Source organism: Peromyscus maniculatus, chromosome 10 (assembly GCF_049852395.1).
Source record: "Peromyscus maniculatus bairdii isolate BWxNUB_F1_BW_parent chromosome 10, HU_Pman_BW_mat_3.1, whole genome shotgun sequence".
In the NCBI taxonomy this organism is placed as follows: Eukaryota; Metazoa; Chordata; class Mammalia; order Rodentia; family Cricetidae; genus Peromyscus; species Peromyscus maniculatus.
In genome coordinates, this window is record NC_134861.1 from 4,266,554 (window position 1) to 4,293,401 (window position 26,848).

At 40.2% G+C, this 26,848-nt stretch overlaps 1 protein-coding gene across 24 annotated transcripts in view; it reads right to left on the reverse strand.

Annotated features, from left to right (window-relative positions):
- Window positions 1–26,848, reverse strand: part of Grk4 (G protein-coupled receptor kinase 4) — a 104,024-nt gene that overhangs the window by 43,064 nt on the left and 34,112 nt on the right. For 18 of the 24 annotated variants that reach the window (XM_076546968.1, XM_076546972.1, XM_076546973.1 and 15 more), the window contains 2 exons: window positions 2,533–2,625; window positions 732–795 (listed from right to left, as the gene is read on the reverse strand). Coding sequence is in view for 20 of the 24 variants with exons in the window: in XM_006985571.4 (XP_006985633.1) it covers window positions 732–795; window positions 2,533–2,625 (157 nt within the window). In the remaining 4 variants the exon portion in view is untranslated. The remainder of the gene's footprint in view (window positions 1–731; window positions 796–2,532; window positions 2,626–26,848) is intronic. The other 6 variants (XM_076546971.1, XM_076546970.1, XM_076546965.1 and 3 more) reach the window with 1 other exon arrangement.

The window sequence follows — 26,848 nt, forward strand, 5'->3', positions numbered from 1 at the left end:
TCCTGAGGAAGCTAAAGCAGGGACCATCACTCTCCTGCCAAAGATGAAGTCAAGATGGTGACGCAAGATCACACAACTGGAAATGGCAAAAAGGATTTGACCTTGGGCTTGTACAGCTCTGAAGTACACCCTCTTCTCACCACACTGTGCTACCTTTGGAACCAGCCATGAACCCAAGTGCTTTCCACTGTGTTTGCCCCAGGAAGCTGGAGATTGACTTTACAGCACTTAGAACATAAGCAAAAGAATTACTGTTGGCAAAATAAGTAAATTATGTTGTTGTTACTGTTTTAAAGCTTAAAGCAGAAGTACATTTTGCTCAAAGATCCACCTTCATTTCAAGTTGCCTCAAATTATTCTCAAAATGCACAATAAGGGGCTAGAGAGATGGCTCAGAGGTTAAGAGCACTGGCTGATCTTCCAGAGGTCCTGAGTTCTATTCCCAGCAACCACATGGTGGCTCACAACCATCTATGAAATCTGGTGCCCTCTTCTGGCCTGCAGGCACATATATAGGTAGAATGCTGTATACATAATAAATAAATAAATAAATAAATAAATAAATAAATAAATAAATAAATAAATAAATAAATCTTTTTTAAAAAGCTTTAAAATGCACAATAAGGAGATAAGTGTATGGGCAAAGTTGATACATTACGTGAGCTCATGTTTGTGGATGACTGGCTACCTTTCTAACATAATTACTAGCATAACTGGCACAGGTTACTCACCTCTCCAAATCCGCCTTTTCCTAGAACTCTGTAATGTCTGAACGTGTTCTTTGTTACTGGCTGCCTAACCAATTAAAAAAAAAGTTTCAGATCTCACATTGCACTGTTATTTTAAAATAGAAAAGCAAACCTAGAGTTGGTGTTAATCTTATCTGTTGGCCCATGTTGTCTGAAACAGAGTGCCTAAGACAAAGGTGTCTATGGTCAGGAATCACAGCTCTCAACTGTTTACTCAGGGAAACAACCACACTTAAAATTTATTAAAGTCACTGACACAAAACATAGAACAGTTCAATTACCCTCTCTAATTTAAGATTAGTATACAAGCAGCCCATTCTAGGAAATACTTGTGTTTACAGCTCATGGATCAATTTTGGCATACTTTACAACCTGTCAAAAGGCTGCTGAGGAAAACTACATAAACATAGTACACTTTCCTTTAGGTAAAGTACCTCAAAATGTAACTTCTCAAAAAAAGAAAGAAAGAAACACACACATGTATATATATACATGCATGCTGGATGTGGTGGCACATACCTTTAATCCCAGTACTCAGGAGGCAGAGGCAAGCAGATCTCTGTTTAAGGCCAGCCTGGTCTACATAGCAAGTTCCAAGCCAAGCAGACAACATAATGAAACCTCATCTCAAAAGGGGAGGGGTATTGTCAACTATTAGTTTTTAAAAATAGTTGTTTTAGGAATAATAATCACAAGAGTACTAATAGCAGCTAATATGTTGGTGGTATTTCTTTTGTGCACCATACACTGGGCTACACATTGCACATGCATCACCTAGTAAGAATAAAGCAGCATAGGATATTGTGGTGGTTTGAATTAAAATGGCCCCCATAGGCTCATGTGTGCTGCCATGCTTCCCATCATGATGATATTGGATTAAACCTCTGAACTGTAAGCCAGCCCCAATTAAATGTTTTTCTTTTATAAGAGTTGCTGTGGTCATGGTTGTGGTGATATTTTATATGTTAATAAATAAAGTTTGCCTGGAGATCAGAGGTCACATAGAGACCCATAAACAGAAGTCAGGCATTGGTAGCACACGTCCTTAATCCAATCACATGGCAGGCAGAGTTTCTGTGTGGTAAAAGACACAGCCAAGCTGGTGACACGAGCCTTTAATCCTAGTGCCAACCATAGAGACCTGGAGGTGTGTATAGACAGGCAGTGACAAGGAAGTGATGAGGCTAGGCTTAGAGCCAATGAGAAGGCAGAATAGGAAAGCAATAAAAGCTCAGGTTAAACAGGAAGAAGCTCTCTCTGTGGAAGCTACAGCGTGGTGGTAAGCTAAGGCTAGTCGTGGCTATTCATTATTTCTCAGATCTCTTCGGCTATTACTCCTGTGTTTGGCTCTGTGTTTCTTATTTAAAAAGACTGTTTCGAAATTCGTCTACACATGGTGTTTCTTCACAGTAGTAGACACCCTAACTGAGATATAGACATAAGTATCTCTGTACAGAAAAAAAGGATCTATAGCTCATAGTGGTTAAGTCACTTGCCTAATGCCTCACAGCTAGTAAGAATTTGAACAGAGGCTTACACTGCAAAGTTTCAACTACTGCATTGAATTACTACAAAGCCATTTAAAAGAGTGAGAGAGAGAACAGGGTCCACTGAATCAGAAGAAATTATATAGCATTCCACCTACTAAAGATTTCTAGAATGTAAAATAATACATACAACTCAAGATTCCCAGTAGTATTGTGATAGGTAGAAAACTGACCTGAGCATCAAATAGTAAGCAATGTAAAAAGCTACTTTTATTTAGTATTAAATTAAAACCTACCTTTCCAGCCATTTCCATTGTAAAAATCGACAGAAGTATATACTGTCTTGGTATTCTTCAAATGGTGTTTCACTCAAATAGGTATAGACAATTCTAGAAAAGATTTTATGCAATTATATACATTTATCATGTAAGCATATGATATCTGTGCATTGTTAAGAATTATCCACTAAGAAAGGTGGTTTATACACAATTTAGTATACAGAATTTGCTGTTATAGATGTCCATAGATTCTGGTGTTATCAGTGAACATACAAATTACTTAAAAGAAAGGGAGTCCCTTTACTCTCTGAAAGTCAGACGTTCTTTTTTATGTGTATGAACAAGACAAATAATAATTCAAGAAAGAGAGTCCATCAGTAATGGGGCTTGGAAAATGGCTCAGTCAGTAGAGTGCTGTGTAGCCATGAGGACCTAAGTTTGGATCCCCAGAAACCACATTAAAAGGCAGGGTTGGTTGTGTATATCTGAAATTCCTAGCACTTGGGAGGTAGAGATGAGAGGATCAGGAAATCATAGATGTCTTTGACTACATAGTGATATCAAAGTTAGCCAGGGAAGGTTAGCCAGGGCTACCTGAGAACCTCTCTTAAAAGCTAAATGCTGCAGCCTCAGTGCTTGGGAGTATGTGTAGGGGAGTAAAAACCAAAAGATCCTGAGGGGTTTGCTGGCCAGGTAGTCTAGTCAAAACAGCCATGTCCATATTCAGGGAGAGACCCTATCTCAAATAATAGGATGGAACACAACTAAAGACAACACTCAATAGTGACCTCTGGCATCCACACATGCACACACGTACAAACAACTATATCTACTACATACAAATATACAAGAATGTGGGAATAGGAAGATAATAATTTAAAAGGCATTCAAGCTGGGCAATGGTGGTGCATGCCTTTAATCCCAGCACTTGGGAGGCAGAGGCAGGTGGATCTCTGTGAGTTCAAGGCCAGCTTAGGCTACAGAGTGAGTTCCAAGGAAGGCGCAAAGCTACACAGAGAAACCCTGTCTCAAAAAACAAACAAACAAACAAACAAACAAACAAAAACAAATAAAAAACAACAAAAAGGCATCCAAGGTGTGTGCATAAGTGTGTATTTCAGGAGAAAGTCAACCTTTTATCAATAAAACAAAAGTGCTTAAATGTACAGTAATTGTCCTATGGTGGGAAATAATATATATTACACTATCTTTTTTTGAAATGAAAATCACCTAATAAATTATTTTATGCTACATATTTCTTTGTGTGCATTATGTCTATATTGTGTATGCATGTGCATACGTGTATGCGGTACATTGACTGACCACTAAACCCTTGGTCTCCACCCCTGATGCTGGGTTTATAGGCACAATTAGTCATATTGGGCTTTTATATGAGTAGAGGAGAGTTGAACTCAGGTCCTCTTGCTTTAACAGCAAATGTTCTTTAAACACTGGACCATCTCCTTACACTACATATTTCTTTGAGAAATTATATGAAATTAGCCCTGTCTCTTGAATTTTATTTATAATTCTATTATAGGAGTATTAAAATTCATACTTGGGGGACTTGGAATATGGTTCAGTGGTAGAGTGCTTACATAACATCTGACATTCTGGATTCAATCCCTAATAGCACAAAAATGAAACAAGGGCAGGTACACTACTTCTAAGACAACAGGGCCGACAGAGCTACTGGGACAAGGCACAATGTATACAGATCACTTTGGTGGGGGAGGAAATGATCTGAAGCCTTCTGAAGAAGATGGGGATACGGATTGAAGCATTACAGAAGTTACCCAGATATTGCAAAAGGGGAAGTACTCAAGCACAGAGTCCAAATGGAAAAATACTGTGGTTTGTTTATGAAATTGGTAGTAGGAATTGAAGAGGCTTTGGAAATTCTCCCACGATTTCTTCTGAGTTTTAGAATCTGAGCCAGTCCCATGATTTCTGTCTTACTTTATTTTTAAAGAGGTAATTCATATGTTCTTGATAATGAGGATCCCCTCTGGGTACTGTGGCCCTCACATTCACAGGGGTGTGCACTAGTAAATAGGTATCTAGCACTGAGACATACTGTGCTTTTCTGAAACTTCCTTCATGAGCAGATAGGCGGGTTCCCAACCACAGGACATACAATATTATTTTTCTCAAAGGTAGTGGAATGTCTGTTTCTTATTTACTAAAAAAAAAAATATAACCCACAAAATAAAGCTTTTCAGCCTCAGGCATTTTCAGAATGAAGGTGGGATTTTCAGAATGAGAATGGTGTCCTCATAGTTTCAGTGTGAATACTCCACAGGAAGTTCTTTAGGCCAGCCCGTGTTTTCCAATGACTCAAGGAGGCTTGTCCCTGTCTCTAGGAAACTTTCCTTAGATGTTACCTTCTCTCATGATTGATATCTTTGCAAAAATTGTACAAACCAAGCTGATGTGTGTCCTTGAGGAATATGTCCATGTGAGGGTGTCAGCTGATCTGTCCTCAAGTAATATGACTCCTATATGTAAGCTACAGCAGAAAGTCACCTGGAGGACAGTACAGAAGTCAAAATCACCAGAATGCCTACTTAGGCAAGTCCTGCCTTAGCCATTCACAAGCAGGGGGGCTGAGGTAAATTATCCAATTTCTATGGCCTCAGTTTCTCGAGTGAGTAGTAAATCATGTCCATGAGGGACAAATGGAATAATATTTGCAAAGTAACTAATCTGCAGTTGTCATTACCACTTCATGCCTCTTAGTGCACGTATGACAGGAAGAGTTCATGACTCACCCCCAGTAGAGGAATTTAAAAGACAATAAAGTATAAAGTACAGGTCTCTCCTGGTGTCTCTGAAATCAAGAAAAAGGGAAAGTTTTATGTTTAACCACAATGTCCTAGGTGTGTAGTGAAGAAAGAGACAAGACTATATGCCTTCTCTATTTTCGATACCAGAGAATAAAACAAACAGAGCAAACATATTTTTGCAAAGTAAATTCAAGTGGGGGTGGTGGATTTATTCAGTGGTAGAGTGCTTGCCTAGCAAGGGCAAGGCCCTGAGTTTGGTCCTCAGCTATAGGAAGTGTGAAAGAGACAAACTGAAAGAAGGAGAGGGAAGAAAAAAGAACATCTGCAGACCACTGCAGGCATGTGCACATAGCCCCCCCACACACAAATGTTTTTATTATTTCTTTTTTTGAGTATTAACAATGTTTTTTTAATCATTCAATCCTCAGTTGCAATTACTTTGACTATAGCAACCAACATCTTTTATAACAAGGATCTTGTATTTCAATACAGTAAATCTGAATACTGTGCAATTGATTGTTACAATAATTTTTGGCATTTGATTATACATGCCTGTTTTTCCAGTTTGAACAGGTCATGTTCTCCAGAGGCTCAAATATTGAATACTTGGTCTCTAGCTAGTAATGCTATTTCCAAGGCAGGGCTTGAAGAAGGAAGTCCTTTAGGGGTGTGCCTTTGAAAGTTAAAACTGGTTCTGGGTCCTTTCCTGCTTCCTGTCCATTGCATAGTAAGCAGTCCTCTCATCCTCATATTGCTAGCATCATGGTATTCTGCCTTATTGTAGACCAGTCACAGTGTGGGAGAGCTGGCAGAACCATAACTGCAGGATCTCCATGACTCGGAGTAACAGCAGGATGGCAGAGAGGAGTCTCAGTGAGGGTCCAGTGTTGATGTTGTAGCAGAACCTGGGGGCCTTGAACCTTGATTCGTGGCAGTGAACTCTTGCAAGCAAAGTCGTCTACATCACTGGTCAACATAGAAGGCAGTCAGGGTAGGAACTCAAACAGGGCAGGAACCAGGAGCTGGTACAGAGGCCATGGAGGAGAGCTGCTTACTGACTTGCTCCTTGTTATTTCTTCTATTTTTTGAAATTATAATCACATTATTTCTCCCTCCCTGCTCCCACCAAACGAACCTTATCATATGGCCTTCCTTGCTCTTTTTCAAAAATATATATTTATTATTTAGGAATATATTATGATATATTATATATTACATATTATATATATTCATAAATAATAAATATATTTATATGTCATTTATTTACACACACATATATATATATATATATATTCCTAAATATATAAGTACAATCTGCTCAGTCTATGTACTGTTACTTACTTGAATATTTTTAAGGCTGACCATTTGGTATTGAATAACCAATTGGTATGTTCTTCCCTGGGGAAAACTTTCTCCCACTCTCAGCATTCCTTAAATGCCTGTAGTTCTTGGTGTAGTGTTGAAGCCTTGTGGCTTTACTCCAGTTATATTAGTATGTCTATTGTTGTTCTTGCTTATAAATAAATATTTTAAAAAGATGTTCAATTCACTAGAACATCAGGAATTTGAATATTCAGTGAGAACAAGCAAATGATGACAAAATTAAAAATCTTTCCTGGAATGGTGGTGCACACCTTCAATCCAAGCACTCAGGAAACAAAACCAGATGGATCTCTATGAGTTCAAGGCCAGCTTGGTCTATATAGTGAGTTTCATGCCAGCCAGGGCTACATGTACATTGAGAACCTGTCTCAAAAAATTTTTTTTGTTTTGTCTTTCAGAGAACATCTACTCTAATATCATGCCTGGCTAGAAAAGAAGGGGCAAAGCCGGGTGGTGGCAGCGGTGGCACATGCACACCTTTAATCCCAGCACTTTAGAGGCAGAGGCAGGTGGATCTCAGTGAGTTCGAGGCCGGCCTGGGCTACAGAGTGAGTTCCAGAAAAGGCACCAAAACTACACAGAAAAACCCTGTCTCAAAAAAAAAAAAAAGAAAAGAAAAGAAAAAAAAGAAGAGAAAAAAAGAAAGAAAAGAGAAGAAGAAAAAAGAAAAGAAAAGAAGAAGCAGAAACCATTTATCTATCTGTGGGCATAGAAGTGCTAATTTAATTTCCCAATGAAGGGAATTAACATCTAAACCATTCACCTCCTTAGCATGCAGAGTGCTATACCTCAAGAAGCAGCCAGAGTAGATGGGGAACCTTGACTTTTTGATTAGAACCTAAGTATCTGGACTGAGAAATCTTAACTTTATGTTGAATAAATAAATGAGGAAATTAACTCTCTTTAGAGGTCTGCTCTCCCACTTACAACATCAAGACAGACCAAAATAAGCTAAAGAGATTTGAAAACTTGCTTGGGCTTTTTTTAAAAAAATGTATAAGAAGGTCTTTAAAAGGCTCTGTGGGTGAAGGTGTTTGTAACCAAACCTAGTGACCTGAGTTTGATCCCCAGACCCTACAGTATAAGGAGAGAACTGACTCCTGTAAGTTCTCACCTCTACATGTGTGTCACGGTATGCACACACTACACACACAAATAACAACAATAATTAAATATTTTTTTTAAAAAAATAACTAATTATGGGGCTGGAGAGATGGCTCAGAGGTTAAGAGCACTGGTTGTTCTTACAGAGGTCCTGAGTTCAAGTCCCAGCAACCACATGGTGGCTCACAACCATCTGTAATGAGATCTGGTGTCCTCTTCTGGCCTGCAGGCATACATGCAGGCAGAACACTGTATACATTTTAAAAAAAAAAAAATGTAGCTATAGTTTTTCCTACCTGGCCCACAGTCAGGACAAATCTCTGTCACCCACCAGTCCCACAGCCGCTCAGACCCAACCAAGTAAACACAGAGCTTATATTGCTTACAAACTGTATGGCCGTGGCAGGCTTCTTGCTAACTGTTCTTATAGCTTAAATTAATCCATTTCTATAAATCATACCTTGCCACGTGGCTCATGGCTAACCAGCATCTTCACATGCTGCTTGTCATGGTGGAGGCTGGCAGTGTCTCTTCCCACCTTCCTGTTCTCTCAATTCTCCTCTCTGTTAGTCCCACCTATACTTCCTGCCTAGCCACTGGCAAATCAGTGTTTTATTTATTGACCAATCAGAGCATTTGACATACAGACCATCCCACAGCAAAAAAAAATCTTAAAATAAATAAATAAAAGATTTATAAAAAAAAATGTAAGTAATTACCAGTCATTTAATGGTTAGGAGCTGGGTGGTAGTGTCATACACCTTTAATCCCAGCACTTGGGAGGCAGAGGCAGATGGATCTCTGTGAGTTCAAGGCCATCCTGGTCTTCAGAGAGAAAGCCAGGGCTACACAGAGAAACTGTCTCAAGAAAAATAAATAAATAAATAAATAAATAAATAAATAAATAAATAAATAAATAAATAAATGAATAAATAAATAAATGGATTAGGGCTACATGCTGATAGGAGTTTGTTGCTGTCTGAACATCACATAGTGCTTACATAAACTGATGCTTACCATATCACTAGGCAATACAATCTTATGGGCTCACCATCATGTGTGTAATCTGTTAGTAACTGAAAGCTCTTACATGACACATGGCAATACCACCAGGGGTCAAAAATCAAGTTTTTACTCTTATTTCCATAGCTACTGAAAATAGCCCACCCTTCTGAACTGACCACCCTTTTCTCATTCCCACCCCTAACTTATGGCCAGTCTCTAACACTAGGGTATGGCTTCTTTATTGTACAGTACTCTCCAATGCCTGTGGTTTGATGTCTGTATCTTCCCTCTACCAACACAGTTCTAATCAAGGTGACAAAGGTCCTCCAATGGTAGAAGGAGGGGAGAGCTATCATACTGAATTGAAGAATGTCAGGGATGAAGAGGTAGAGATGTCTACAGTCTCTCTTCATTAATTCTTTTTTGCCAAAGGACCTACAACATCAGTCACTCCTAAGCCTCAGATCCAGTCTCTCTGCCTCTCAGGCAACATGGGTGATTCAACTATTTATTTCTCAACTTTGTTTGACTATTCAAACACACCTCAAAACCCCAAAAGTCTGTGGATTCTACCATTGCCTCAGTCTCCTAAGCATCTCTAAAGCTCACTCATTTGTCTTCATTATTGTCCTCCTGTATAGTCGGGGTTCTCTAGAGGAACAGAACTGGTAGAATGAATATATGGGATGTTCAAGAGTGGCTCACAGGCTTGTGGTTTAGCTAGTTCAACAACAGAAAATCAAGAATACAGTAGTTGTTCAGTCCACAATGTTAGGATTCTGTACATGCGCAGCTTGGGGTCCTGTGTCTTACGTCTTACATCATCAGCAGGGTGGTACACGCCTCGTGGTCACACAATCCCCACCTTAAAAAGCCTGACTCAGACCCCCACACTCTGTGTTCTCTCTCTGTGTTCTCCCTTTGCTCCCACCATCTTCCTTTCTGTCCAGGCCTGGCTCTCCTCCCTCCTATCCCTTCTTTCTTTCTAATAAAGCTCTTAACTCTTAGCAGTTGTGGCCGTGGCCTGTGACTTTTCCGCTGATAACTAGTGCCGCCACCAGTGCCGTTTATCATAACCATCACACAAGGCTGGATGTCTCATATGGTCTTCAGCATACATTAGAATTCCAAAGAAACAGGTTCTAACATGAAGGGAAAAAATTTCCCAGAGAGAGTGAGGGCAAGCAGGCAAAGAGCAGGAGCTTTCTTCTTCCATGTCCTTTATATAGGTTACCACTAGAATGGGTGGCCCAGATTTAAGGTGTATCTTCCCACTTCATAAGATCTGGATTTAGTGTGGATCTTCTCATTTCAAATGATTTAATTAAGAAAAATCCCTTACAGGTGTACCCAACACTTGCATTTTAGTTAATTACAGACATAGACAAGTTGACAACCAAGAATAGCCATTACAAGTCTACCCCATCAACTTGACACACAATCATATCTCCTTTTGTCATAATTTCCAAATGAAAACAATAGCCAGGTCATGATTATGCCTAACATGATATATTTATCCCATGTATAATTACAAACACATTATAAATTTTAGTATAGGTGGCAAAGTCCCTTTGAGGGATATTCTTTTAGTATCTCAAAATTTAATATGATTAACTGTTGGAACATGGTCCAAGAATAGAGTAGTGTGAAGGGAATTATGAGTGCTTCTAAGAAAACAAGCTTTATGACCTGTTTCTTCAAAAACAAAAATTTGTTCTTGGAATGCATTTTCATGCCCCTCCAAGGTGTAACAGATAGAAATGAGTTTACTTTAGATTATTCATTACAACTGATTATTGTTATTTGTTTATATGTCTCTATGGAAAAGCATGTTGTTCCTTATGTTGAACATGATTGTCCTTAACTCCCAGGGATAAATTGCCGGTATTCTGAATAAAGTTGGCTATTGCATGAGACTTTAGTCCACCTCATCTTTAGGCTCCATTCTCACATAAATAGCTACACAAACACATTCTTAACAAAATAGGACAGAAACACTCATGTCAATTATAATCTTTGTTTTGAAACTCATCACGTGGCCTTAGCCTTCCTGTACTAACCATTCTGTATTTCCTCCACCCTCAGCAAATACCCCAGCTGGTTTTGGCTCTTTTTCTGGAGTGATACACACCTCCATTACTGACAGGTCTGTGTCTTTTATCTTGCCAGGATTGGGTTCTGTAGTTCCCTACTGAGTGTAGTCATAGAACATAGTAGTACCAAGAGATGCCCCAAAGGACCTCCTGCATTCCAGACATAACCTTTCTTACCTCCATTGTGGAGAAGCAATTCAATGGTAAGCAATCCAGATTCCTTGTGTTAATCTGGACCCATTACCCCTCCTAACACAGTTATTCCTTTCTTAGCCTATTGGTTAAAGGTCATTAGAAGCCCAAAGTGACCAGGGGGAAGTCTGAGCTTCTAGTTCATTGGAATATTTGTACTATCTCCTGGCAGGCGTGCTTCCCCCTCTGGAACCAAAACTTCTAGGCTAGTAGAACTTAAGGTCACAGAAATAGGAAGCAAAGTTTTTCCTAGTGAGTCAGTAGGGGTGATAGTGAGTAGAACTATTCCCTTTTCTAACTCTTAATTCCTGGACCCATGGATCCTGGCTATGGGAGAAACTATATCCATATATTAGATGCTGATTTAAAGCATACACCACCTTCTGGAGAACCCTGCCCCAGCCCTCCAGACTACTGCCTCCATATTGGCTCTGTAACTGTGTCTTCAAAAGGCCATTCCATCTTTCTATCAGGCCAGCTGCTTCAGGATGGTATGGAACATAGTAAGACCAGTGGATTCCATGATTGTGGGCCCACTGTCTCATTTCACTAGAAGTGAGTTCCTTGGTCAGAAACAATATGGTGTGGAACGCCATGATGGTAGATAAGGCATTCTGCAAATCCATGGACAGTAGTTTTCACAGAACCAATATGTGCAAGAAAGGCAAATATATAACCAGATTAAGTATCTACCCCAGTGTTGGGGGAGTTCCTGTAGATTTCTACAGCTGGTTTGATTCTGGAGTGTTAGGACCTAGCTTTAATCTGCATTTTGTGATTGCTACCTTTTGTCTCGGGTACCTTCTGTTTGAAGCCTTCTAATCTGAGTGTTTCCTAGGGGTTCAAAGCCTATGCAAAACTTGGTTGGGGGCAAAACAGGATGTCTTTTAACTAAGAATTTGCATTTGGTATTGTCCCTTTGTGGGGGCATAGATAAGAGGTTTCAGAATATGGAATTGACTTGCTAACTATGTAAATTACATAATAATAAAAGGGCCCTTTGCTAAACTACAGTGAGTCAGTCTACAAGAAACCAATCCCCCTGCAGCTGGAAAGGCTAAAAATTTCACCCTTAGACTGCCTCTGTGCCTACTTTCCATGGACCTGTGTGAACCCCCACCTGATATATAACATTTGCCATGCCAACTTGGGCTTGAAGAAGAACAGTGGATCCAGACACATTAAGGACTGGAGGAAGTTTGCTCTCAGGGTAAGAGGACTCCGGAATTAGCAGAGTCTTGGCAAATTAAAATTCCCCCATCTCAGGAGCAACAAAATGTACAGTTCTTAAAAGAAAAAGTGGTAACTGTGCAATTTTTACAAGCATTAAGGATAGAAATAGAATGGCCCCTGAGACAAGGAATAAATCATGAAAAAGGCCCATCTCAACAGAGAAAAGAAAGGAAATAAAAAGGGAAGTCTGTCGGGCGGTGGTGGCGCACACCTTTAATCCCAGCACTCGGGAGGCAGAGCCAGGCGGATCTCTGTGGGTTCGAGGCCAGCCTGGGCTACCAAGTGAGTTCCAGGAAAGGCGCAAAGCTACACAGAGAAACCCTGTCTTGAAAAACCAAAAAAAAAAAAAAAAAGGAAGTCTTCCCAACAGAGAAGAGGGAAGGAAAGTATAAGGATTATGTCCTTAATTAAGTCACCAGCCTACAAAGGCGTCCCAGCCTAAAAAGCAGGCGTGCCCTCTCTGTGCCCCCTCTTTCCGTATCCCCTCTCCTTCCATATTCTCCCTCCTCCACGCGGTCTCTCTCTCTCTCTATCCCTCCCAATAAAGCTCTAGAAAGGTAACCATGGCTCATGATTCTTCTGCCACTGCAACATCTGTCAGTATGGCTGCCTCTGACAGCGGCCAGCCACAAGCACCGCTGCTTAACAAACATTGGTGCCGTGACTCGGACAGACCACCTAGGACCTGCTGTGACCGCTGCTGCCTCCTCCTCCATCCAGCGAGATGGAGAGACATCCAGCACGCGCTCGTCCCTCTCCTCCACTGGACCCACACACAACTACCACTACTGCTACCAGACCGGTCTGTGTCTCTCAAGGCAGTTTGAGAATGAGTGGGTGGAGTAAAGGTGAGTTAGGGAGAGAGTCATAGAAGCAGCCCAAGCCTGCGCATTTGAGCCCGCCCACTGCCGGCGGAAGTCAGACAGAAAAGGTTACAGAAGGATGCAGAAATGGAGAGGGAGAAGGGTTTAGAGCTTTAGCAGAAAGCTTGGGAATAAAGTAACTCTTTTATTTGTTCATTCACTGGCAGAAGTTTCCACGACGCTGTTATGCGGCCATATGTACTGGTATCCACCCCTATCCACCAATGTAAGTGGTAAATGTATCTGCCCCTTTGTCCCATGTCTGTAGCCAAGAGAAAAATAAAAAATTAAAATAACAAACTGGGATCAGACTCCAATCCTGGGTGTCCCCAAGGAGTGAAGAGAGATCTGTGAATCAGCTCAAGGTAGCCATCATCTTTGTGAAGGGATGGTAAGGGCTGCTATGGCTGCTCTGCAGTTGGTCCATGGCACTGACCCCCTCATCAGGAGTGAAAACGTGCCTGCTGTTGCCAGCACAGCCTGAGGACAACCCCTGGGGTGTCCATTGCAAAGAATATAGCTCAGACTACAGCTGAGAGAATGGCCGGACTCACAAAAGCATCTGGGCGCTACAAAAAAGACTTTAATGTAAACATCTATTACTGTGAGTTGCTTTAACAATTGATCACCTGTTTCCTGGATGCCAAACTAGTAAAGGAAACAGGTGCTTTAAAATAATCTGTCTCTGATAAAGCTTAACATGTTTCAAAATCCATCTGGACAGGCTGGATCTACCAACATAAAATAATAATGATTCTTTTCTCTCTAAGCTTTTTTCTATGTCACCAGCATCTTGTCAGACAAAAGGTTCCCAGCCACAGCCAAGAAGGATACGTCTCCAGAACAAACGGATGGCAGACAGTATCCCATAATGCCTGTCTACCTCAGAAGACACCCCCAAGAGCCAACCAACGTCCAATAGTCAGCTGGAAGCAGCTTTTGAGAGAAACGATGCCCCTATTCCCATCTACCTGCTTTTTTTATAATAAGTCTGGGATGTAAGGATTATGTCCTTAATTACATCACCAGCCTGCAATGGTGTCCCAGCCTTAAAAAGCAGGCGTGCCCTCTCCTTCTGTATAAAGCTCTAGAAAGGTAACCATGGCTCATGATTCTTCTGCTACCGCAACATCCATTGGCCAGCCACGAGCACCGCCACCGCCGCTTAACTAACTGAAAGGAAATTTTCCACTGGAAAAGGGAGAAATGCTTAATCAAGAAAAAGGATTTTCCCAGTAAAAATGGGGAATATATTGAATCAAGCCCTAAAAAATAAAAGGCCCTGTAAATGAAAAATAAAGGAAAGAAAAAAGCCTCTTCCCAGTAAAAATAGAGAAAGAAAAAAAGGCTCTTTCTGATATAAAAAAATTCAGGATAGCTGAAACTTGGAGCTCTCTCTGCCTGTCAGCACAGAGCCACATCTGAATTACAAAGAAAGAGAGCAGCCTTACTGCTGTAGCCTGAGCAAGCACAGCAGGCCCAGAGCTTAAACTTTTCTTGTTGTTTGTTTGCTTAACTTGGTTTAAAATGTTCTTGCTTTTTCTCTCAGAGCAAAAATAACTCAATATTAAAGATCCCTTCATGGGAGATGCTTTTTATTTTTTCCCTAGTTTGGGAATAACTCATTATCAATGGTCCCTTCATGGGAGAAATAAAAAATTTTAAACAAGCCAAACTTCTAATAAAAAAACAATTGCAGAGGTCAGGTGGTAGTGGTGCTTGCCTTTAATCCCAGCACTCAGGAGGCAGAGGCAGGCAGATCTCTGTGAGTTCAAAGCCAGCCTGATCTACAAAGTGAGTTCCAGGATAGCCAGGACTGTTTCACAGAGAAACCCTGTCTTGAAAAACAAACCAAAACAACAAAAATAAAACAAAACAAAAAACTGTGGTCAGGGCATAAAGTACTAAGTCAATGCTGTTTGAATTTCCAGAGATATTAGTCAGTCACTGTATAAAAATGTTCTTGTCTCTTGATTATATAATTAATGTTTAAATTCCATAGTAAATGAACTAAAAGAATAGATTTTAAACTATAGTATTGTTTGCTCTTCTTATTAGTATTCTGACCTGCCCCTTAGAAATCAGCCCCTTGGAGACCCGCCCAGCGTCCTGATATAAAGTCTTTTAAAAAAGAAAACTGCCCATTCCCACCACTCCCCCCCCACAGCACACCTCTCTTCATTATCACAAGGTGTGCACCCTTGACCACTCCCCCAATCCCTCTCTCTTTCTTTCTGCCTCCCTCTTTCCCTATCTTTCTCTTCACCTCTCTATTATAATAAATTTATTTCCATGTGGATGGAATGCCTAGGGTAAGAGTGACTGTCCACGAGCCTCAGTCTGCAGCTCTATCTACCCAGCATGTTTTCCCTCACACTTGGAAACCCCTGGCCTGGTCAACCAGGGCCTCCTGCGTGCAATATCATTACATTGGCATTGGTGCTGTGACATCGGCAGGTCTTCCCACTGCTCTCTCCTGCTTGCCAGCAGTCTCAGGAACTCTGGGACCCTGTACCATCCACCACTTGTCTGACTAGAGGACTGCTGGGACTTCCCACCCTATTGATAAGATTTCTCCCTTCCCTTCTGGGCATTTCCCACAAATGAAATTTGTTCATCTCTCCACCATAGTCTCCCAAAGTACCAGTGTCAGTATCTACATGTATCTTTCGGGCTTTAAGACCTCCGGCCCCCACCCCTATGTGATGGCATATAGAAACAGTATGTGCCCACTCAATTCCACGGCCCACAGCCTTTGTTACAACGGTCCATTGGCTATCTTGCATCGTTCATCAGTCCTTGCTGATCCTCTGGGATGCTGGAAATCAGTCCACTGGACCTTGTACCTCACTGTGGAAAATGCACCTACCCTCTCCTATCCCATCTCCTTCCTCATCACACACTCCCCATGATCCTCCAGTCTCTGCTAAGTAATGACATCATCACCTGTCACCAGGTTCCTTTCTGTGATGTGTAAAATTGCCCACCAGGCAAAGTTTGTTCTCTTTGTCTGTCCCTTGCAAAATTCCTCTCCTTGTCTGTAATTTTATCTCTTAAATCTTTTCTCTCTGTCACTTAACTCTGTTGCCAGGACCTCATCTGCCTGTTCCACCCACAGGACTTGGTGTGAAGGCCTGAGCCCCGCCCTACCAGCTGCCAATTGAAAGGGGTGGAGGACTAGCCACATAAATATCTGGTCACTTGACTGTATTTCTGCCGCCATTGATAATGCTGCTCACACTGTTGGGTCAAGCTCACACCATGCTGCATGTACTGGGTGGGTGGGGGGGTCCTCTCTCCCGCCTGCTACTCTGTTTCCATAGCATGTAAACCCTTTAAAACTGCCCCTCACCCCTTGCCTCTGCAATAGTCTAATCCCTTCACCATTACTGTTTCATACTGTTCTGACTCTGTCTGTTCTGTTTCTCACTCTTCTTCCTTGCCCTGCCACCAAAACTGCTCTGGTCACTGCTCAGTGCAAGGCACGCTGAGCCAAGCTCTTCCCTCCTCCAGCAGCCCACCTTCCCTCTGCTACTACCATGCTACCAGGGCTCAGGAGATGGCCACATAAACTTGTTTCTGACTGACTTTTAAATGCTTCAGTTTATCTGTTCCTTATCTGCTCACTTTGTCTTAAAAAAAAAAAAATGAGTTTTTATCAGTTGCCATATTTGATAAGGGCCATCACGACGTCAGGCAGATGCCATCTTTACTAAGGTCAAGACATCTTTACTAAGGTCATATGACCTCACTGCCATCTTTATTAAGGGCAGCAAAAAAGCCACTTCCTGTCAGTGGCTCAAGTATGGGTAGGGCACCTGGTACTCTAGCCATTTGACTCCAAGGCCACTTGTGTGGACAGGGCCCAGAGAGGTATGGGCTCCCCTCCGGGGCATCAGCGTTACCACATGCAGGCGATATCATTCTATTTTTTTTTAAAGTATTTTTTTTCTTTTTAAAGATTTATTTATTGTATATACAGTGTTCTGTCTGCATGTATGCCTGCAGGCCAGAAGAGGGCACCAGATCTCATTACAGATGGTTGTGAGCCACCATGGGGTTGCTGGGAATTGAACTCAGGACCTCTGGAAGGGCAGTCAGTGCTCTTAACTTCTGAGCCATCTCAGCAGCCCCGATATCATTATATTAAGATTTTAAATTTTCAGATTTTAACATTTATATAATTCTGATACTATCCGGGTCACAAGCTCAGGATTTTAAATTTTCCTTGGTTACTCATCACCTGCTTTTTTACAATTTAGATTTCAGTACTGATTGGTAATACTAATTTATCTAAAACTTTTATGTCCTTTTATAAACTAAAAATTCATATAAACTTCACAGGATCAAAAGAAACCATTGGATCCACTTCACAGAGGTCAAACGAGCTCTAGACAAATGAGTTTCCTCACATGTCTGTTCCTGAGGATGGTATTTCACTCCCTCCTGGCCTCCCTTTCCTAATTACCAAGACCATGGGCCAAGAGGTTCCAAATAAATTCATAAAATTTTAACTCTTGTCTCTAGTCTGTATCTGTTTCAGTGGGCTTCCTTCTGGATGACTGACACATCTAGGCATTGGCAACTGACCCTAAGAAATAATTATTCCTATATAAATCATTCAGGATTATAATCTGGCTGTACTCAAAGATCAGAAGTACAACTACAGGGCCTTAAAAATGGTAACAGAGCCAGGTGGTAGTGGTGCACGCCTTTAATCTCAGCACTCAGGAGGCAGAGCCAGGTGGATCTCTGTGAGTTCCAAGCCAGCCTGGTCTGCAGAGCAAGATCCAGGACATGCACCAAAACTACATGGAGAAACTGTCTCGAAAAACCAAAAAAAAAAAAAAAAAAGGAATAGAATCAGATATCACAGTCAACGGCTTAAAAAAATGTCTCTCCTTACTCAAGGTCTGTTCAGGCTTAAGAATGTAAGCCACCTTGTTCTTGCTAACTTCATTAAGCTGTGACCAACTGGGAAACCTGCATTATTCAGATTTAATTTATATATATGCTCTCAAAGTTAATTTAAATACATCTAACAGATTTTGTTCCCCTAGTCCTCAAACACCTTTAGAGATCTGAGAATATGGCATTTAATATAAATATAATAAAAATATATAAAAAATTTAATATAATTCTTATGATAGAGAGACATGTCAGCTCCTAGCAGTATCCTGTATCTTCTCCAAGAAGATAGATGGCCACAGTAGAATTTCCACCTGGAAGCTTATGGCAAGGCCAGCCACACAATGAAAAGCTGAGATCTTGTTCAGACTGTGAATAAGAGGAGATCGCTTGTCCTCTCTGCAAAGATAGGTAGGATGATCTCCCCAAATTTCTACTGCATAGAAAAAAAAATTCTGTCAAATCTTCTGGGCTTATCAGCTGAACAATGCTGCCTTTGCGGCTTCTGTTCCCCTTAATGACCATGGAGAGACTTGGGATTGCTGCCTAGGTAGCTGGAAAGCTGTCTTACTTCTCAATTTTATCCTTCTCAGATCTGATGATGTTTGATGACTAAGGTACCATTTTAACAGCCCCAATCCCAAGATTACAAGCACCTTAATAGCTCATTAATAAGTTTCCTGTTAAAAATACAGATAGGTATGCCTCATTCACAGACTTCATGTATAGGATAGATTGGTTTTGTACAGGATAGACTAGTTTCAGATATAACTCCAGAGGTAAAATTTTTAATATTGGTAAATAGTTTTGATAAACTGATAGAGCACTGACTACAAAGAGTTAAGAGTCCTTAAATTTCTATGGATTTTTAACCCTTTTGCTATGATATAAATCTATACCAGCTGTCTTACAGATACCTACAGGTTCCTGGGGAAAGTTTTGCTACTGTATCAAGAAATCTGGTCTGATGAAAACTAACAATTCCAGAGACCATTTTTTTTCCTTTAGTCTTTATTGATTATCATTTTTTTATTTTTTAAATTACACTCATGATATTCATTAATTACACTCATGATATTAATCACATTTGTGGTATTCATAGATTACATTAGAAGTATTCATTCAACTACATATATATATATATATATATATGTAAATTTTAAATGCCAAATGTCATTTATTGAAGGGGGGAGGAGGTCTTAAATACAGGCTTACAGCACAAAGGGAGAACCCCGGAGGGCAGAAGTTCTCTACTGATGTTTTACAATCTCACATCTAAGCTGTTAACGCCCATTATTCAGGATACACAGACAAGGAACTTCCCTTAAGCATTCAGGAGGGTGGAACCTGGCAGGGAATTAGCATAGGGAGGATATCAAGGTCAAGGTCTGCAAGCAAGGCAATAGTTACCCAAAACGGGGGCCAGGGACCTACAGGTCCCCTTTTATTAAAAAATGAGCTTCTGACTTGGGTTGCATGGGACATCAGCAGGTCACCTTACCTGTCATGGAGATGCTTGCCCAGGCCACACAGGTGCTCTGTCTTAGGTTGGTGAGTGCCCCCCAGGCATTACCCATCTCTGAATACTCATCATACATGCTCAATCGTGTGTGAGCTGCAGAGTTAACTGCTGCCAAAGATCTCAAAGTGTAACTGGGCTTGCAATCTGTGTGTTCGACACAGAAAAGATCAACAGAGGTCCTATCTCACCCATAGCCAGTAGGCTAAAGGCAACTGAGCCATTCCCTTCCTTAACGAGCCATACTGTACGTTGGAGTCCTTGTATCCCAAAAGCAACTGGAACATGAGTTTATAAAATTATAATTTTCAAAGCCAATCGAGATGTATATAACTACTGAATTAAATTTATCGTGCCCAATAGAATGAAAGATTAACTAACTGTAGTAGCTACTTTTGTTGCCAGGGTCTCCACTGTGCTAGCTGTAGTAAGCAATTATGAAATGGTAATCCCAGAAACAGTAGCAGCGGTGGCCGCCATTGCTATAACAGCAACAGTGGCAGCAGCAATGTCAAATTCTCTTCTGGAGTGTGTGGACATCCACTGGCATGGATACAACTCCAGTAACATGAACCGCCAAGGCCCATTTTTCTTGATCCCAGCATGACTTTAGCTGGCAGCTCTTCTGGAGAATCCAATCTCATGGCTACAGTTCCTAGGCTTACATTAATGCTTGCCAAAGCTGGCAATATTGGGCTCTCAATCTCCATTGGCATCAGAAGGGTAGATTTTTTTCATGAAGACCCATTAGGTCTCTGTCATGTTGAGCTTCAGCAGCAGCCACAGGGCATGTTCAGTGCTCAGGAATCCAAAGAGGAACCTCATTGTCCCGAGGAAAGACATAAACAGAACCCTGGGGCCACTCCAACACTAGATCAGGTCTCCTCCACATGCTAGTAGAAAGATCCTTCCATCGCTCCAGAGGGTGATTTGCAACAGGAGCCCTCCAGTGCTTATCTGCATCGGATACTCCAGCAGAATCCACCGATAAAAAATTTAAAATACATAAAACAAGGGAAAGAATAGAATCTGGAGAGGAATGATGAGTCCCTAGTTCTCCCTTTTTTTACTTTAGTAAAATGTTTAATATTTCAAATTTTTCTTTTATTTTTCTTTATTTTTTATTGTTTAAAATTAATTAGTTTATTTATTTTTCTATTATCAGCTTGATACAGTATGTATTCTTATCTTAATAGTGAGATGTTTCACTGAGGCTTGCTCAGTAATTGAGTAAAACCGAAATTTATTATAAGCCACAGTCGTCCTAGGGACCTCCATGCTATATATATAGCCTCCATGGTTCTGTGGGTTGTAGTCTGATTGTTCTTTATTTTATATTTAGGATCCACTTATGAGTGAGTACATACCATGTTTGTCTTTCTGGGTTTGAGTTACCTCACTCAGAATGATTTTTTTTCTAGTTTCATTTGCCTGCAAATTTTATGCTTTCACTGTTTTTCTCTGCTGAGTAGTACTCCATTGTGTATATGTACCACATTTTCTTCATCCATTCTTCAGTTGACGGGTATCTAGGTTGTTTCCAGATTCTGGCTATTACAAATAAACAGTGCTGCTATGAACATAGTTGAGCATGTATCTTTATGGTATGAATCAGCATTCCTTGGGTATATGCCCAAGAGTGGGATGGCTGGGTCTTGAGGTAGTTCGATTCCTAATTTTCTGAGAAACTGCCATACTGATTTCCACAGTGGTTGTACAAGCTTGCATTCCCACCAACAGTGGAGGAGTGTTCCCTTTGCTCCACATCCTCTCCAACATTGGCTGTCATTGGTGTTTTTTGTTGTAGCCATTCTGACAGGTGTAAGGTGGTATCTCAGAGTTGTTTTGATTTTCATTTCTCTGATGATTAAGGATGTTGAGCATCTCTTTAAATGTCTTTCAGCCATTTGTGATTCTTGTTTTGTGAATTCTCTGTTTAGCTCTTTAGCCCATTTTTTAATTGGATTGTTTAGTATTTTGATGTCTAGTTTCTTGAGTTCTTTATATACTGTGGAGATCAATCCTCTGTCAGATGTGGGGTTGGTGAAGATTTTTTCCCATTCTGTTGGCTGTCTTTTTGTCTGATTGACCGTGTCTTTCGCCCTGCAAAAGCTCAGAGACCATTTTTAACCCCACCTATTTTTCAAGCATATTTTGCAGATTCACTGTTCCCGCTTGACCTCCAGAGAAACAGCAGATGCCATGGTTTCTGTACTCCTGATTTGGCATGCCATTCCCCCAAGCTCCTGGAACATCACTGCTGCAGTCTGCCTCCTCAGGTCCACAAGGAACAGGGACCTGAAATCTCCTGCCACCATGTGTAACTCCCGGCTTCCCCTTCGCCACTTCACCCCTTGACAGAGTGAAACAGTCTCAACTCAGCACCCTTGTTCCTACACTTGCTATCCATAACTCACCTTTTTATAAGAATCAAAATGGAAGAATGTTAGTATTCTGACCTGCCCCTTGAAATCCTGCTCCTTGGAGACCTGCCCAGGATCCTGCCATGAAGTCCCCTTTAAAAAGAAAACTGCTCCTCCCCCACACCCTCTCTCCATTCCCACAAGGTTTGAACCCTTGACCCCTTCCCCCACACCTCTGTCTTTCTGCCTCCCTCTTTCCCTATCTTTCTCTTTATTTCTCTATTATAATAAACTCATTTCCACATGGATGCAGTGCCTGGGGAATGAGTGATTGTCCACACACTGCAGCCTGTGGCTGCATCTGCCCAGCATATTTTCCCTCACACATGGGATACCCTGGCCCAGCCAGACGGGGCCTCTCATGTGCAATATCATAACACTACTCTGTTTATCATTACTGCAAATGTGGCTCTGCTCTTTATTTTGCTTTCTAGAAATTTTTTGTTAAATTTTATAAAAATGTATCACCTGCAACAGATTGGGTTATTAGCTTATTAGGTAATATGGTTACTAAGGTAAAAGCTCATAAAAATTATCTCTTACTGATAAAGAGCATACAAAAATTATTTTTCCACTAAATAAAATACAGGTAAATTGTTTGATCCACACTGTTAACAGTTGACAAGTCACATTAACATGATACTTGGAATCTATAAAAACAGAGCCTCTCTTTAAAATTTTTTATAAAAATACTCCATAGTATTGCATAAAATTGCCTCCTAAAATCTATAGAGATTGTTCACTTTAATGCTTCTATAGATGGCTTATGTGAAAAGGACTATGTAAATAAATGCTGGTGGTAAAGTTGCTCAATTGTTATTATTTCCAGATTTTAAAGGTAAAGCAGCTCCAATATATAGGACAGAAGGTTTTGGAAATACTGGAAAGAAATATTTTGACAAACTGTTATTAATGATAAGAGGCCAAAGTTAAAATTACAAGTAAATGGCATTGAAATTTCAGGCTTACTAGACACTAAAGCTGATATATCTGTAAATTTTCAAAAATCTTATAATCCCAATTGGCCTTACAAAAAGTCTCCACTCAATTTGTAGGCACTGGAACCTTATCTCGGGTAAAACAGAGCACAGAGTGAATTAAATGCATAGAGCCTTAAGGACAAATAGAAATCTCACAACTAAATGTATTTTAGTAATTGTACCTTTAATCATTCCCCTGCTGGACTCATTATGCAGAGGGAGGATAATATTTTGGAATGGATTTTTCTAGCTCACAAACAGAGTAAAAAGTTAAAAACCTATACAGAAAAGGTTTCTGAATTAATCATAAAGGGAATAATAAGACTTAATTGTCAGGAATGTATCCAGCTGAGATTGTAATACCCTATACTAAGGCTGAAATTGTGCAGTTATGGGTGGTTAATGATGATTGGCAAAGAAGCTTGTAGTAATTTCTTAGGAGAAATTAACAAATATCCAAAAGGTAAGCAACTTCAATTTATAAAAAGAACTGAATGGATTCCTTCCCACATAGTGAAAAGAGCACCTATTTCTAGAACTCTTACATTTTATACTGATGCAAACAAATTAGGTTTGGCTGGTTATAAAGCAGGAAACATCAGAAAAGCAATTCAAAGTCCATATGATTCACTTAAAAAATCAAAGTTGTATGCCATTCTGATGGTGTTATTAGACTCTAATGAGTCTCTTAATATAATTACTGATTCTCAATATGCAGAAAGGGTTGTATTACATATAGAAACTGTTGAACATATTCCTGATAATTCAAAATTGATTTTAATATTTATGCAACTACAACAAGCAATCCAAGACAAAAATTAGCCATTATACATCACTCATATTTGGTCCCATATTGGGTTGCCTGGGTCATTAGCAAAAGGAAATGAAGAGATTGATCAGTTACTGATAGGAAATATGTTGGAAGCTTCAGAATTTCATAAGTAACATTATGTTAATAATTGGGGCTTAAGGAAAAGATTTGCAATTACTTGGCAACAAGCTAAGGAAATTATAAAAAGACTGTCCTGCTTGTTCTTTGTATAATCAAGTTCCTTTACCTGCAGAAACTAATCTTAAAGGTACACAAAGAAATGAAATTTGGCAAATGGATGTATTTCATTTAGCAGAATTTGGAAAATTAAAATATATTCATCATACCATTAATACATACTCTGGATTTCAATGGGCATCTGCTTTAAGCTCTGAAAAGGCTGATTCTATAATTACATATTTATTAGAAACAATGGCTGTAATGGGCATATTGATACAAATTAAAACTGGTATTGCCCTAGCTAATGTTTCCAGTAAAATAAAACAAATTTTTTACACATTAAAATATAAAACACATTACAGGGATACCATATAATCCTACAGGACAAGCAATTGTTGAAAGATCTAATCACACTCTAAAGGAGATGCTTGTTAAACAGAAGGAGGCTATGAGGACCCCTAAGGATAGACTGGATAATGCTTTGCTAACTGTAAAATTTTTTTAAATGCTAATGAAACAGGGACAACAGCTACTGAAAAACATTGGATTGTGGAAAAACTGATAAACTGAGTCATTCCATGTATTATAAATGTTTAAACATCAGAATCAGAACCAAGGAAAGTATTAAGATAGGGCTGAGGGTATGCTTATGTTTCCAAAAGAGATAAAAGGTTGTGGATCCCATCAATATTGATAAAAATTTGGTATGAGCAAGAGGAGTCTCTTGAATGCTTTGACTGCTGAGATGCCTCTGGGAAAGAAAAGATACATAAGGCCTTTGGAGCAGACAGCTAATCCTCCCACCTGTGGACATTGCTGTGGGATGTCTTTCTGTACACTGTAAATATGTATTACTATGATTGGTTGATAAATAAAGCTGCATTGGCCTATAGCAGGGCAGGATAAGGTTAGGCGGTACATTTGAACTGAGGATGAGATGAAGAAGAGTGGAGTCAGGGGAGAAGCCAGCCCAGTGTCAAAGGAGTCACATGCCAGCAGGCCAGTAATGGCATGGCCACATGGCAATATATAGATTAATAGAAATGGGTTGAGTTAAGTTATAAGAGCTAGTTAGCAAGAAGCCTGACCCATAGGCCATATAATTTGCAATTAATATTAAGCCTCTGAGTGATTATTTTGTAAGTGGCCACAAGACTGCAGGGCTGGGTGGGACTGGAGAAAATTACAGTTACAGGACAGTTTAAGAATTCATGTGACAGGGGACTGGAGAGAGAGCTCAGCGGTTAAAGGCACTGGCTATTCTTCTAGAGATCCTGAGTTCAATTCCCAGTAACCACATGATGGCTTACAACCACCCATAATGAGATCTGGTGCCATCCATACCTACAGGCAGAACTCTACAAAATCTTTGCTGGGCAGTGGCGGCACATGTCTTTAATCCCAGCACTCAGGAGGCAGAGCCAAGGTGGATCCCTGTGAGTTTGAAGCCAGCCTGGGCTACCAAATGAGTTATAGGAAAGGCACAAAGATACACAGAGAAACCCTGTCTCGAAAAACAAAAACAAAACAAAACAAAAAAAAGAATTCATGTGACAAAGAGGAGGCAATAATTCAAATGACTCAAAGACCTGTAAATGCTACAAATCTATTCCTTGCCGTGCTATCTGTGATAACTGTACAGATAACAAGGACTGATTATGCTTACTGGGACTTTATTCCTAATCCTCCAATTAACGTAACATAAGTTGGGGAGATACGGATATTCCTGTGGTGGTTAATGAATCTTCTTGGCTACCTGGTCCTTATGACAACCAAAGTCCTGCTCAGCCAATGGAGAAGGGTAAAGAGATTAAAAATTATACTGTGAGTGTACAAGGAATTCCTATTTGTATGGGAATTGGAATTCAATGTTTAGATATGACCTTTCAAGTGTGGCTATCTACAGTCAATACTACCCAAGATTATCATAATAATTTTTATATGCTTCATGCATCTGGTTTCAAAGGACAGGAGATTAATGCTGCTAGATCCATAAATCTACTATTCTATGAGATGAGGGTTACCATCAAGGAATCTGACTAGGTACACTGGCAACAATGTAAGAGTGAGAACCCTCAAGTGTTAATTAATATCTCCTACAGAGATGACATTTATTAGAGCCCTTATGGCTCCCCTCAAGGAAAATATTCTCACTCAGAGTTAAGATGGAAGCGGTATAGTTTGAATGGAACTGTAGAAAATAGTTCTTCTGTTAATGATCCTATCCAATGGCATGGAGTTGGAATGTCAGGTCCTTTCCTGCAATTTAGCAGTTCAATTCAGATTAACTTGTAGAAATTAGCAAGTGCCTTCCACCCTTTTAAAGCATGGGAAGGTAAGCTAAACTTTAAGGATGATAAGTATACTTGGTCTTTTAGACTAAATCAAAGCCATCCTTTTATGGTGTGTGTACTATTGCCTTACTTGCTACTAAAGGGGCCCATACAATGGCACCCTAATAATTATAGCATCACTTGTGAATGTTGTACCCTTTATACTTGTATTAATGCTAGTATGTCTTTAAACTTAACTTCTGAAAGTTTATATGTTCTTAAAACAAGGCCAGCAATCTGGATACCTGTGAAGTTGTCAAGGCCATAGCAAAACTCACTGTGATGATCTTGGTACAGAAGCTCACTGAAAGAATATTAAGAAGACCTGGGTGGTGGTGGCGCACACCTTTAATCCCAGCACTTGAGAGGCAGAGCCAGGTGGATCTCTGTGAGTTCAAGGCCAGCCTGGTCTACAGAGTGAGATTCAGGACAGGCACCAAAACTACACAGAGAAACCCTGTCTCAAAAAACAAACAAACAAAAAGATTAAGAAGAACATGTCAAATTGTTGGATTGATTAC